The sequence below is a fragment of the Mastacembelus armatus genome, chromosome 15, assembly GCF_900324485.2.
Source record: "Mastacembelus armatus chromosome 15, fMasArm1.2, whole genome shotgun sequence".
Classification (NCBI taxonomy): domain Eukaryota; kingdom Metazoa; phylum Chordata; class Actinopteri; order Synbranchiformes; family Mastacembelidae; genus Mastacembelus; species Mastacembelus armatus.
This window is the reverse complement of record NC_046647.1, coordinates 3,168,946-3,184,870: the sequence shown is the minus strand read 5'-3', so window position 1 is coordinate 3,184,870 and position 15,925 is coordinate 3,168,946. Positions and strand designations below refer to the sequence as shown.

The following is a 15,925-nucleotide window of genomic DNA, read 5'->3' as shown; positions in this document are numbered from 1 at the left end:
AGAAGACAATGCTGATGTCATGGAAAACATTATGACAGTGAGGGAACCGAACACCGCTTCCATCTATCCACTTATCAAATCTCTGCTCACTTGCCAACATAGTGGGGAACTCCTCATTAACCGGACTGATTTCTCATGTTCTGCTGCTCTACAACCAGCAGCTGCATGCTCTGGGTCTGGGGCAGGATGTGTTAATGACATTGCAGTGTTCCACAGCCTCTTCCACCAGACTGCAGTGTGTCAGGAAGTGAAAGTCATATTTCCAAAATTTTGCCATTCTGTCAACATCTGCTCACGTTCATAGTTCAGTCCACAATATGGGTTTATTTGACAGGAATGTCAGTTACCTGTGGTAAATGTGAGGGGTTCTCCCCAGGGACATTAAACTAACAGGGAAAGTTAATCTAAATGAAATTGACATCAGCGCAGCCATGACTTGACTACTTAGATGTTTGTCCAGCCAATTAGCCAAGGTTTGATTTGACCCGTCAGATCCTGTGTGGTGGTCATAAGAGTTCCATGGATCCCTTCTGGCTTCAGGTGAAAGGTTCCTCGTTCATCGCCATAAACAGCTCACTTTGTCCTCCTCTCTAAACCAAGCAGATGGGCTGGTTGAGCTGATCTCCTGTGGCTATTGTCACAGTTTAGACTTTCACCTTTAGACTAAAATAGTTAACTACGAATAGGGATGGGTGAATGGGGGGTCTCCCTGCTCTTGTAAAGATGAAAGAAAGGCAAGAGCAAAATAATTTGAGTCTTTCAAGTGAACTGATTGTAGAAATAGTTTCTATGTATAAAGAAAAAGGATAATATATTCCTCCTTTCATCTGTGCAAATTTCAAGACACATAATTAGAATGTAAGGCATTACTGCTTGTAACACATAAGGCACAAATATAGAACATTAAACATTTCAACATGTAATTGGATTAATCTGGATCGATTAAGTAGCAGTAATAACACATACTAAGTGCTAGACAATAAAAAAAAAAAAAAACATCCTTGGTAACACGTTACACCCATTCTTTAGAGTTGTTTTCTGACCAATAAATATCCTCAGTCGTTTTGAAAATGTGTTTTATCCAGCACAGACCTCAGACAATTAAACATTTAGACATTAAGAATTAAATTGTTCCAGGCATAAGCGGTAACTTGCAGGCAGCTTACTGCAACAACTTGCACACTTTGCTTAATAGATGTGGGCATTGATGCAACAGAATACCCTAGCTCCTAAGACATTAGTGTTGAAGGAATTAGTTGTTAGTCTTAAACTCTGCAGGAAGCCTGTTTCGATGCCTGGTCGGACAAATCTCATCTAGATAGTTTACTGATCAGCTTTTGACTGTAAAAATATTTTATTAAATTGGTAATTTAATAATAATAATCCTGCTTTATTTTACAGTATGCAACTTGGCAGTCACTGAACAACCACTAAACTAACTACTCTTCGATTTAACAGTTAATATTATAAGCCAATTACTCACCTCTTAACCTGCTCCCATAATGGAAAACTTAAGACTTTCATTCATGGACCAATATTACATGCACTGCAGAATGAATTCAAACAACTAAGACCACATTTCAGTAAGATACTCCCAAGCCAAACAAGAGAAAATTAACATTATCCACCAACAAGTAATATACAGATGACAGGTAAGTGTACTTGCATCTATCAATAAAAAACTTGATTTACAGGTTACACTCCTTAATGAAATATAAGAATTCCGTTCAAGCCTTGAATTCTCTCACGACTACATTGAAAATTTGAACAGTCAACTCTTTCCAAACATCCATCAAAACCCTGAGTGAACAAAGGGACTCCATCATAAAAGAAAACAAAATAATGAAAGAAACCATATTTGGACATTCAAACTGCAGGCTTTTCTGGCATCCCAGAACAACAATCTGACAGGCCCCTGGCACTGATTAAACACTTTATGATAAACCAACCCAAAGCCCCACTAGACACTGTCAACAAGATGTTGACACAGTCTGTCCACTGTGTTCACCATATTGGATCTTGTTCAAACAAGACATCCCAACCCACAGCAGCCAAACTGCCAACCCAACTTATCAAAAGCATAGGAAAAGAACTGAAGGGAAGAACTTATAGGCACAACAACCAATTCCTTCATGAAATAGCGCAAAATCTTCCTCCTCTGCTTCCTGTTGGTCATCCTGCGCTGCATGTTGTTCCTGGGGCTCCCTGGCCAGTGCTGTCAGGGTGGGTGCCAGCCGCCCATTGGGGTGTGGGACCTGGTGGTGGGACGCAGGTCTCCCTGGCGTGTGTTGGCCTGACTCCCATCCATTACTCTCTCCCATTAAACAACCCCTAACACTCACAGATTGCAACTCCCACCCCTTGTTTTTATGTTGTTCAAGTTATCTGGTATATGTTTTTCATAGTTTTTATATACAGTGGGTACGGAAAGTATTCAGACCCCTTTAAATTTTTCACTCTTTGTGTCATTGCAGCCATTTGCCAAAATCAAAAAAGTTCATTTTATTTCTCATTAATGTACACTCAGCACCCCATCTTGACAGAAAAAAACAGAAATGTAGACATTTTTGCAAATTTATTAAAAAAGAAAAACTGAAATATCACATGGTCATAAGTATTCAGACCCTTTGCAGTGACACTCTTATTTAACTCGCATGCTGTCCATTTCTTCTGATCCTCCTTGAGATGGTTCTGCTCCTTCATTGGAGTCCAGCTGTGTTTAATTAAACTGATTGGACTTGATTAGGAAAGGCACACACCTGTCTATATAAGACCTTACAGCTCACAGTGCATGTCAGAGCAAATGAGAATCATGAGGTCGAAGGAAAACTGTCCAAGGAGCTCAGAGACAGAATTGTGGCAAGGCACAGATCTGGCCAAGGTTACAAAAGAATTTCTGCAGCACTCAAGGTTCCTAAGAGCATAGTGGCCTCCATAATCCTCAAATGGACAAAGTTTGGGACGACCAGAACTCTTCCTAGACCTGGCCGTCCAGCCAAACTGAGCAATTGTGGGAGAAGAGCCTTGGTGAGAGAGGTAAAGAAGAACCCAAAGATCACTGTGGCTGAGCTCCAGAGATGCAGTAGGGAGATGGGAGAAAGTTCCACAAAATCAACTATCACTGCAGCCCTCCACCAGTCGGGGCTTTATGGCAGAGTGACCCTGAGCCTCTCCTCAGTGCAAGACACATGAAAGCCCGCATAGAGTTTGCCAAAAAACACATGAAGGACTCCCAGACCATGAGAAATAAGATTCTCTGGTCTGATGAGACCAAGATTGAACTTTTTGGCATTAATTGTAAGCGGTATGTGTGGAGAAAACCAGGCACTGCTCATCACCTGCCCAATACAATCCCTACAGTGAAACATGGTGGTGGGAGCATCATGTTGTGGGGGTGTTTTTCAGCTGCAGGGACAGGACGACTGGTCGCAATTGAAGGAAATGTGAATGTGGCCAAGTACAGAGATATCCTGGAAGAAAACCTCTTCCAGAGTGCTCAGGACCTCAGACTGGGCCGAAGGTTCACCTTTCAACAGGACAATGACCCTAAGCACACAGCTAAAATAACAAAGGAGTGGCTTCGGAACAACTCTGTGACCGTTCTTGACTGGCCCAGCCAGAGCCCTGACCTAAACCCAATTGAGCATCTCTGGAGAGACCTGAAAATGGCTGTCCACCAACGTTCACCATCCAACCTGACAGAACTGGAGAGGATCTGCAAGGAAGAATGGCAGAGGATCCCCAAATCCAGGTGTGAAAAACTTGTTGCATCATTCCCAAGAAGACTCATGGCTGTACTAGCTCAAAAGGGTGCTTCTACTCAATACTGAGCACAGGGTCTGAATACTTATGACCATGTGATATTTCAGTTTTTCTTTTTGAATAAATTTGCAAAAATTTCTACATTTCTGTTTTTTTCTGTCAAGATGGGGTGCTGAGTGTACATTAATGAGAAATAAAATGAACTTTTTTGATTTTGGCAAATGGCTGCAATGACACAAAGAGTGAAAAATTTAAAGGGGTCTGAATACTTTCCATACCCACTGTACAATATTTGTGTATGTTCATGTGTCTTTTTTTGTCCTATCATTAAGTATTTCGTCATCTGATGTTTCCCATTTGACATCAGCTTCTATTTTTTGTTACATTCAAGTTCACAAGTACTGACACATGCGCACACACACACCTTCACTATAATTTTTTCTGTCCTTCCTCTTTTGTTATCCTTCACCCTATAGTACATATATTAAACTCACCTCACATTTTAAAGATACACTTTCAGTATCTAAAATAAAACAAACCTAATAAATCAGTCACTTAAACTGGTATCATTGAATCCAGTCCAAAAAAAGATACATTTTCCGTTTATTTCTTTTTAAACATGTGGCCGTCATCTTTTACATTATAAAATTACAGTATTATAAAAGATGACGGCCACGTGTTTAAAAAGAAATAAATGGAAAACGTACCTTCAGCTATCCCACCCAGCAAAAACAACCCCCAACCCCCCATGTCTCCCAACATTGTATGACACTTTTGATCAAGTAAACAAATGTAATAGAACATTTTTAGCACGTTACTGCACATGAGAACAATCATCAGAGGATGTTCATTCTGTTGCAATTCAAAAACTATAAGCTGCATCTAATTGCGCAGCCTCTGATATGAGACGCGGATTATATCACTACATGTGTCTCTCTCGCCTCTCTAAAAGTTAGCCACAACTTCTGTTGCAGCGTTTATCTTTTGCATGTATTTTGGCTGCTGCGGGGCATTTGCCCTTGTCGGCGACCGTACACCCTGGACACGTCACCAGTCCATCACAGGGCCACACAGAGAAACAACCACGCACACTCACGCCTATGGACAATTTTTTCAACCTAACATACAGGGGTTGGACAATGTACTGAAACATTGGCCAATTTAGTGTTGGAGGTTTCATGGCTAAATTTGACCAGCCTGGTGATCAATCTTCATTGATTGCACATTCCACCAGTGAGAGCAGAGTGTGATGATTTAATTAGCAGAGTAATAGCACAGTTTTGCTTAAAATATTGCAATGCACACAACATTATGGGTGACATATCAGAGTTCAAAAGAGGACAAATTGTTGGTGCACGTCTCGCTGGTACATCTGTAACCAAGACAGCAAGTCTCTGTGATGTATCAAGAGCCACGGTATCCAGGGTAATGTCAGCATACCACCAAGAAGGACGAACCAGATCCAACAGGAGTAACTGTGGACGCAAGAGGAAGCTGTCTGAAAGGGGTGCTAACCCAGATTGTATCCAAAAAACATAAAACTACCCAGTGCCCAACTCACTGCAGAATTAAATATGCACCTCAACTCTCCTGTTTCCACCAAAACTGTTCGTCGGGAGCTCCACAGGGTCAATATCCATGGCCATAGTAATGAATTACTGTGGTCTAAAACCAGGCGTTTCAGTTTCATTGTCCAACCCCTGTACATGTTTTTGGACTGTAGGAGGAAACCGGAGTCCTGCCTTGCACTGCTTAAATATTGCACTAATCTAAACACACCACATAACATACACACTTGCTCACATTTACGGCGCATATATTGATGACCCATCTTTTTTCATATTTTTTTCTCATTATTACATGACTCCTGAAAAATTATTATTGCTGGTCATTTCGATACTGTCGTCCATCCAAAAAATGCTCAAACTCCTTACAGTGTTTTTCCCTACATCAGTCCTTTTCCCATATTTGACAATATCAAATTCCAATCCCTGAGGGCCACTGTCCACTTGTTTTCAAATAAATAATATCTGCCCTTGCAGCTTCTTATTAGCTATTCAAAAGTGGGTATGACAGGGATAGTTGTAAACACTCAGGAACTCAAACTCAAAAACTGGAGTCTGACAACTCTGTTTTAGAAGATAGCACTTCAACACTTCCAAGACTGTAACTTTTGACAGCTTTATTAAAAAAGAGTGGGTCCTTACATGTTTCAGGCATGTCTGACCATTTCATCAGCCTGGATGTGAGGAGATGCTGGAATTGTCTTTGTTACCTCCAACACTGAGGCTTCAAACTCGATAGGTTATTTATTGTGAAGAAGTGAGTCAGAGCTTGCTTCAGTTGATCTTTCTTAAATTATTTCATAGATGGAATTACTCATTACTCATTTTTAATATGGGGTATAAACAGCAAAGACATTTAAAATGAGGTTAGAATGCCAGGTCGTTTCAGTAATTGTCACAACATGAGTTAAGAAATCTTATAATACACATGAAAGGTGCATTATATTTGCAAGGCTTCATTTGGATGTGCAACAGCCACCGTTGCCAGTAGATGTCCCCCATGAGTATATTGAGTAAAGCTTCGAGTAGTGAACCAATGTTTTGACATTTTGCCATCACTGAGTAACAACTCATTACAAACTGACTCCTTGAGGCTTAGATGGTGCCCTCATGTTCAAAAACATTTTGAAAACCCCACTAAATACCTAATCACGTGATATTGTTTAGCCTGTAGGACAGAGAAATGGAAATGGATCGGTAGTTACACAACTTCAAAATCCAAGCATGACGTTAAACAGTCGTTTCAACTGAAACCAGTGGATATAACGTGTTTGGCGCCTTATCATTAAGCAATATGACCGCACAGAAATGACACATTAGAATTGTTTTTATAAAGGTCTAACAAGAGCTTAGAAAGTTAAACCTGTCATGAGCTAACGTTTCAATCTTTTCTAAACGTGCCCGGCCTTCAGCTTAGAGCCTAGTATCGTGTACATTCAGAGCTGTATTGGCGCTGCTGCAAAGAATATCTCATGGCGTAATGTTAACGTTATCAGAACTGGGAAACAAAATATTACTGCAGTACACAAAGACCTCAATCGCCATGACATTAGAATAAGTACAGTCTCTCACCGCGTCCACCTCCATCAGGTTGAGCTGGGAAGAAGCAGAAATTAGGCTACGGGCGTCTGGAGAGTCCGACATCTCTGGATTTACATGAACTAAAAACACGTCTGTATCACTCTGCTATTCCATCTATTCCTATTCCTATTCCTTTTTTATATATTTCCTCTTCCTCCCCCTGTGTCTTCTTCGTCGTCTTTTTCTTCTTCTTCTGCCTCTTAATTGGTTTAATGTCGAGCTACACAGGAACTTTAAAGTGCATGTCGCCAACTACTGTACCGGAGTGTGTAACAACATGATAGGGTTCTTGTAGAAATTAGACCTGTTTCCTTTATTCCATTATTTGTTTTATAGTTTTCTTACATTTACCAGTATTGCATTTGTTTGATCTTGCCTTTTTGTGTACTACTCCTAAATTGTTACACATTACATTCCTGCACTAGTCAGTCAATCATTGTTGCTTTAAATACGTACAGAAAGGCCTTCAAATTTAAAAGCACATGCACAATCCTTTTCTCACTACAAAAATACACACACCATTAAATCCCTTATTGGTATTATACCACAAGTTTCAATATCCTTTCTTTCAAAGGGATGGGGTGAGCATGCATCATACAAGCACATAATAGAGAACTGTGGACTTCTTTTCAAATTGTTGAAATTGGATGTAGTTTTATCTGACAGAGGCTTTCATATATCAAAGACTGTGGGAATGATGTATGCTAAGGTTAAAATTCCTTCATTCACTAAAGGTAGATGTCAACTTGATGCTAAGGATGTCGAAGACACACAAGCTATATCACACCTTAGAATCCATGTAGAAAGATTGGTAGGATGCACTACAAGAACAAAATGTTACATAAGACAATACCAATTAGGTTGTTGCTTCCATGTGAAGGTGAAGAGATGACACTTCTTGACAAGATTGTGAATGTGTGCTGCATTTTAGTGAATATGTGTCCCAGTGTGGTTGTAAAAAAGAAAATGAAACATGCACATGTTAAATACAAAATGGTGCTTACTTGCTTATTTAAAATGATTATAAACTGGGTTCTATTTGTTTGTACACATTTGTTTTTGTGAATTGTTAAGTGAAATGGCTGACAATAAGATTTTGTAAAAAGTCTCATTTAATTAAACCCATGGTAAAGTACAATGTGTAATATAGTGCTTACTGATTGTAGTTCATTGAATTTTTCAAGTATGAGAACATTTAAGAAAACTGTACAAAAGTGTACAGTAATTTCCAAGTACAACATTTCAAGGAACAAGAACACATTTGAGAGAAACATTTATTTTAGTGCAACAATGCCTCAGTGCATGCTTTTAAAAATCAATAACTCATTGTCAAAATAGGTGCCAACATTTATGCCTCTCTTATAGCTAGATTAACAGTGCGCTCTGAGTAATATTTGCCTACAAGCTCTGGAAGGAAAACATGTTTAACCCTCTGGGGTCTAAAGGGTGTTTTGGGGCCCTGGACAGGTTTTGACATGCCCTGACATTTGTGCTTTTTTCAGTTGCTTTTAAACATATTAATGTCTAAAGTCTAATAACACTCTAATCAGCACAAACTGGGCTACAATAATATGTGAGCAGCAAGTTCATACATGATTGTGTTTTTGAGAAAACAGTGTTTATGCATGGTTAGTGAAAAACAACCATTTTTAAGTCACTGAAATAAGACCATAAAACACAAACAGAACATTGGTTCACAGGACTTTCAAGATATGCATCTTGTAGTGTAAAGTGTTTGCTTCACAATGATATAAAAGTCATCTTGTTCACTCATTCGCAGAAAACAATACACTGATTTACATTTTCTAAGACACTTTTTGTTTAGAAAAGACATATGCAGGAAGGTGATTTGATAACTGATCACCAAATTGACTTACTCTGTCTTACTGAAACCTGGCTAAAGCAGGATGAATATGTCAGTCTGAATGAATCAACCCCCCTCAGTCATAAAAATTATCATGTTCCTTGAAGCACAGGTCGAGGTGGAGGAGTAGCTGCAATCTTCCACTCAAACTTATTATTAAACTTTCATCCTCAGAACAGTTATAACTCATTTGAGAGCCTCACTCTTAGTCTCTCACATCCAAACTGGAAAACACAAAAACCAGTTCTACTTGTCATTGTGTACCGTCCACCTGTCCCTTACTCAGAGTTTTTAACTGAATTTCCAGACTTCCTGGATGATTTAGTGCTTAGTTCAGATAAAGTCATTATAGTGGAATATTTTAACATTCATGTAGATGTTGAAAATAACAGCCTCAGCATTGCATTTAATTCTATATTAGATTCAATTGGTTTCACTCAAAATGTTAATAAACCCACCCACTGTTTCAATCACACCCTTGATCTTGTTCTGACCTATGGCATCGAAATTGAACATTTAATATTTTTTCCCCAAAATCCTATTTTGTCAGATCATTTTTTAATAACTTTTGAATTTAAAATGATGGATCATGCAGCATTTGGAAGAAAATTCCACTACAGCAGATGTTTATCCGACAACGTTGTTAATAAATTTAAGAAAATGATTCCATCTTTATTTACATCTATACCATGTGCCAAACACAGTGGAGGGCAGCTGCCTCAATCCCACTCCCTACCAAATTGATATTGATCATATTGTTGACAGTGCTGTAGCCTCACTGCATAAAACTCTTGATACTGTGGCCCCTCTGAAAAAGAAGTTAGTGAATCAGAGGAGATTATCTCCATGGTACAGTTCACATATTCGTAGCTTAAAGCAGGCATCACGAAGGCTGGAAAGGAAGTGGTGTTTAGTTCAATTTAGAGGAATTTTTTCTAGCCTGGAAAAACAGTCTATTAACATATAAAAAAGCTCTTCGTAAAGCCAGAACTGCATACTATTCATCACTAATAGAGGAAAATTGTCAGGGTCTGGTCATGCCATGATTAAAGCCTTGTCTGTCTGTTATCAGGAAATAGCCTACCTTTCTTGTGTTTAGTTTAGTTTAGTCCTGCCTTCACAATCGCTTTGTACATTGCTCCTGATCCAGTATTAAACACGTTCCTGACTCTGCTTCTCATCTCCGTCTGGTTCCATACTGCACTTGGGTCCGACACTTGGCAAAACGTAACAAAAATAAGAACAATCCCAGGTTTCTTTTGAGCACTGTAACCAGGCTGACAAAAAATCACAGCTCTGTTGAGCCCAGTGTTCCCTTAGCTGTTTCTTTACAAATAAAATCATAACTATTAGAGATAAAATTCATCAGATGCTTCCTATACCTGCAATAAATGAATCTTCTACTACAGTAGCTCTTGAATCATCTGTAAGATCTCAGTTATGTTTAGACTGTTTCTCTCCCATAGATCTCTCTGAATTCACATCAGCAGTTGCTTCATCTACAGTATCTCACAGAAGTGAGAGTACACTTCTACACAAGTGTACACAAGCTGTACACTCACTACTTTACATTGTAGCAAAGTATCATTTCTTCAGTGTTGTCACATGAAAAGATATAATAAATTATTTACAAAGATGTGAGGGGTGTACTCACTTCAATTCAATTCAATTCAATTCAATTTTATTTGTATAGCGCCAAATCACAATACAAATCATCTCAAGGCACTTTACAAAAACTAAAACTAAAAACCCAACAATTCCCTTATGAGCAAGCACTTGGCGACAGTGGAGAGGAAAAAACTCCCTTTAACGGAAGAAAAAAAACCTCCAGCAGAACCGGGCTCAGTTTGGGCGGCCATCTGCCTCGACCGGTTGGGGTGAGTGGATAGAGCAGAGAGAAAAGAACAGCAACAATAAACAACAAATAGACACTGCAAGTTGGTGGGGCCAGTAACTGCACATCAGCGATAAACAGCTCCAGGACCAGGGACACCTGCAGAAGGTACAGAGAGAGAGAGAGAGGGAGGGAGAGAGCACAAACTAGGGGAGAGAGAGAGCACAAAGTTAATAACATTCAATGGTGGAATATACATGAGGTGGGAGAGAAGGGTGGGGGGGTTAGAGTAGGGGAGCTCAGTGCACCGATGGTCCTCGGGCAGTCTAGGCCTATAGCAGCATAACTAACTAAGGGATGGTTCAGGGTTGCCTGAAGCCAGCCCTAACTATATGCTTTGTCAAAGAGGAAGGTTTTAAGTCTAGCCTTAAAAGTACAGAGAGTGTCTGCCTCCTGAACCCAGTCTGAGAGCTGGTTCCACAGGAGAGGAGCTTGATAGCTAAAGGCTCTGCCTCCCATTCTGCTTTTGAGAACTCTGGGAACCACAAGTAGGCCTGCACTCTGAGAGCGAAGTGGTCTACTGGGATAATATGGTACTATGAGGTCTTTAAGGTATGAAGGAGCTTGATTATGAAGGGATTTGTATGTGAGAAGAAGGATTTTAAATTCTATTCTATATTTTACAGGGAGCCAATGAAGAGAAGCCAATATAGGAGAAATATGATCTCTCTTGCTAGTTCCTGTCAGGACTCTGGCTGCGGCATTCTGGATTAATTGGAGGCTTTTTATTAAGATATTAGGACATCCAGATAGTAATGAGTTACAGTAATCTAGCCTTGAGGAAACAAATGCATGGACTAGTTTTACTGCATCATTTTGAGACAGGATGTTCCTAATTTTGGAAATGTTGCGCAGGTGAAAGAATGCAGTTCTAGAAATTTGTTTTATGTGTGAGTTAAAGGACATGTCCTGGTCAAAAATAACTCCAAGGTTTTTTACAGTAGTGCTGGAGGCCAGGGCTATGCCATTAGAGTAGCTATAATTTTAGAAAAATTATTTCTGAGATTTTTAGGCCCAAATATAATGACTTCTGTTTTCTCCGAGTTTAAAAGTAAAAAGTTACTGGTCATCCAGGCCTTTATGTCAGTTAGACAGGCTTGAAGTCTGGTTAACTGGTTTGTGTTAACAGGTTTAATAGATAGATATAACTGAGTGTCATCCAGTGGTAATTAATAGAGTGCTTCCTAATGATATATCCTAAAGGAAGCATGTACAGGGTGAACAGAATCGGTCCTAGCACAGAACCTTGTGGAACTCCATAACTAACTTTTGTTCGTGTGGAAGGTTCATCATGGACATGAACAAACTGGAATCTGTCCGATAAATAGGATTGGAACCACTTTAACGCTGTTCCTCTGATACCAATCACATGCTCCAGTCTCTGTAATAAGATGTTGTGGTCAATGGTGTCGAATGCTGCACTAAGGTCTAGGAGGACAAGTATCGAAACAAGTCCATTATCTGAGGCTAAGAGAAGATCGTTGGTAACTTTCAACAGTGCTGTTTCTGTACTATGATGTGCTCTAAATCCTGATTGGAAATCTTCAAATAGTTCATTCCTGTGTAAGTGGTCTGATAGCTGCTTAGCAACAGCTTTTTCTAGGATTTTAGAAATAAATGGCAGGTTGGATATTGGTCTATAATTAGCCAAGACTCCTGGATCAAGACTAGGCTTTTTGAGTAAAGGTTTGATTACTGCAGTCTTAAAGGCCTGTGGTACGTAGCCTGATACTAGAGATAAATTTACCAAGTCCAATAAAGATGAGTTCATTAATGGCAGGGTGTCTTTAAGCAGTCTAGTCGGGATGGGGTCTAAGAGACACGTTGATGATTTCGATGAAGCAACTACTGATGTAAATTCAGAGAGATCTATAGGAGAGAAGCAGTCTAAACATAACTGAGGTCCTACAGATGATTCAAGAGCTACTGTAGTAAAAGATTCATTTATTGCAGGTATAGGAAGCATCTGCTGAATTTTATCTCTAATAGTTGTGATTTTATTTGTAAAGAAACTCATAAATTCATCACTGCTGAGAGCTAAGGGAACACTGGGCTCAACGGAGCTGTGACTTTTTGTCAGCCTGGCTACAGTGCTGAAAAGAAACCTGGGATTGTTCTTATTTTCCTCTATTAGTGATGAATAGTATGCAGTTCTGGCTTTACGGAGAGCTTTTTTATATGTTAGTAGACTGTTTTTCCAGGCTAGAAAAATTTCCTCTAAGGTTACAGCGCTGTCAACAACATGATCAATTTGTTAGGGAGTAGGATTAAGGCAGCTGCCCTCCACTATGTTTATACTTGGCATAGATGCAAATAAAGATGGAATCATTTTCTTAAATTTATTAACAGCGTTGTCGGATAAACATCTGCTGTAGTGGAATTTTCTTCCAGACGCTGCATGATCCATCATTTTAAATTCGAAAGTTATTAAAGAATGATCTGACAAAACAGGATTTTGGGGAAAAATTATTAGATGTTCAATTTCGATGCCATAGGTCAGAACAAGATCAAGGGTGTGATTAAAACAGTGGGTGGATTTATTAACGTTTTGAATGAAACCAATTGAATCTAATATAGAATTAAATGCAATGCTGAGGTTGTTATTTTCAACATCTACATGAATGTTAAAATCTCCCACTATAATGACTTTATCTGATCTAAGCACTAAATCAGACAGGAAGTCAGGGAATTCAGTTAAAAACTCTGAGTAAGGAACAGGTGGACGGTACAAAATGACAAGTAGAACTGGTTTTTGTGTTTTCCAGTTTGTATGTGAGAGACTAAGAGTGAGGCTCTCAAATGAGTTATAACTGTTCTGAGGATGAAAGTTTAATAATAAGTTTGACTGGAAGATTGCAGCTACTCCTCCACCTCGACCTGTGCTTCAAGGAACATGATAATTTTTATGACTGAGGGGGGTTGATTCATTCAGACTGACATATTCATCCTGCTGTAACCAGGTTTCAGTAAGATAAAGTAGGTCAATTTGGTGATCAGTTATCAAATCATTTACTAACAGAGATTTAGAAGAAAGGGACCTAATATTTAATAATCCACATTTGACAGTTCTGTTTTTCTGTTCAATAAGAGTGGTCTTAATTTTTATTAAGTTTTTATGAATAACTCCTCTTCTGTTAACTTCTGATTTATTTGATTTATATGTTCGAGGGGCAGACACAGTCTCTATGTGGTTTGAAGGGGGCGGCGGCTCTAAGGAAACTGCAGAGAAGCGTTTTAGACTGAGTCTCTGCATCCCGGTCCCCACCCTGGATTGTCAGGCTTTAGGTCGGCTAAGAAACTCGGCCAAATTCCTAGAGATGAGAGCTGCACCATTCAAAGTGGGATGGATGCCATCTCTCGCTATCAGACCAGGTTTTCCCCAGAAAGTGGCCCAATTGTCTATGAAGCCCACATCATTTGCTGGACACCACCTAGACAGCCAGCGACGGAACGATGACATGCGGCTAAACATGTCATCGCTGGTCAGATTGGGGAGGGGTCCAGAGAAAACTACTTCTGTGAGATATTGTAAATCATAAACATCTCTCTGAGACCCCACCCTGACTAGACTGCTTAAAGACACCCTGCCATTAATTAACTAATCTTTATTAGACTTAGTAAATTTATCTCTAGTGTTGCTGTTCTTTTCTCTCTCCTCTAACCACTCACCCCAACTGGTCGAGGCAGATGGCCACCCAAAGTGAGCCCGATTCTGCTGAAGGTTTTTTCTTCCATTAAAGGGAGTTTTTCCTCTCCACTGTCACCAAGTGGTTGCTCATAAGGGATTTGTCAGGTTTTTTGTTTTTGTAAAGTGCATTGAGATGATTTAACTGTCATTTGGTGCTAAATGCTGGAGTGACTGTCAGCCTGTGGCACTCACATCTATTGTTATGAAGTGCTTTGAGAGACTTGTCCTATCCCATATCAGAAATGTCATCCCCCTCGACCTTGACAACCACCAATTTCCCTACCAGGCTAACCGTTCTATGAAAGATGCCATCTCCACAGCGCTATACACTGCACTCACCCACTTGGAGGAGCCAAACAGCTTGTGAGTATGCTTTTTGTAAACTTCAGTTCTGCATTTAATAGAGTCCTTCTTCACAAGCTGGTCAGCAAACTAAACACTCTGGGCCTTGGTTCCTCCCTGTGTTCATGGATCATGGACTTCCTGACAGACAGACCACAGCACGTAAGAGTAGGCAAACACACCTCCTCCACTCTCATTCTGAACACAGGAATAGCACAGGGCTGTGTGCTGGGCCCCATGCTGTTCAGTCTGTTCACAACTGCACACTCATCTGCACTCAAACTCTATAATCAAATTCGCAGATGACACCTGAGTCATTGGCCTGATCTCCAATGGAAACAAAACTGCCTACAGGCTGGTAGTGGACTATCTGATTGAGTGGCGTAAAGACAGTGACCTGATCATTAACATCTCTAAAACCAACGAGATGGTCATAGACTTGAGGAGATCTAAGGTCCTCAGGAAAGACCATCTCCTGCTCCACATAAATGGAGATCCAGTGGGGATGGTAGAGAACCTCAGGGTCCCTGGAGTCGCCATCTCTGACTGGCTGACGTGGTCCACTAACACACACCAGCTGGTTACAAAAGCTTGACAGCGGCTGTTCTTCCACAGGAGACTAAAACAGGCCAAATGTCCTGCCAGCCTCCTGCTGAAACTCTACCAGAGCACAGTAGAGTCCATTCTGACAAACTGCGCAACAGTGTGACATGCCAGCTGCAGTGCCGCTGAAAGACAGGATCTTCATAGAGTAGTGAAGGCAGCTCAGCGCATTGTTGGGACGGAGCTCCCACAACTGGACTCCATTTATGCCACCAGACTGAAGAAGAAGGCAGGGAGGATAAGCACAGAGCAATAAAGACAAGGACTAACTGACTCAGAAACAGGTTCTTTCCCAGAGCTGTGATCTCCACCACACCATTCCCCAGCATGTCCCATACTAAACTGTGATCGCAACACTCATATTTGCACACCAGCAAAATTGAAAAATGCTGCTTAATTTATTTAATCATTAATTATTGATACTTCTTTAAGCTGTTTTTAAGTATGAATGAGCTGTTTTAAGCTGTTTTTCCTCTATGCAGATTTCTCCTTTTATCCTCGTGTTCTGGAGTTTTTATTTATTTATTATTTTTCAGAGAAGCAACACAGAATTTCATTGTACCCTGTGTATAATGACAATAAAGATTCATTTATTCAGACGTTTTAAAATATACAGTGGTATGATG

At 40.0% G+C, this 15,925-nt stretch overlaps 1 protein-coding gene across 3 annotated transcripts in view; it reads right to left on the bottom strand.

Moving 5' to 3' along the window:
* Positions 1-7,076, bottom strand: part of vps8 (VPS8 subunit of CORVET complex) — a 111,836-nt gene extending 104,760 nt beyond the window's left edge. For all 3 annotated transcript variants that reach the window (XR_003295802.1, XM_026308587.1, XM_026308588.1), the window contains exon 1: positions 6,900-7,076. Coding sequence is in view for 2 of the 3 variants with exons in the window: in XM_026308587.1 (XP_026164372.1) it covers positions 6,900-6,971 (72 nt within the window). In the remaining variant the exon portion in view is untranslated. The remainder of the gene's footprint in view (positions 1-6,899) is intronic.
* Between the last annotated feature and the right edge of the window lie 8,849 nt (positions 7,077-15,925).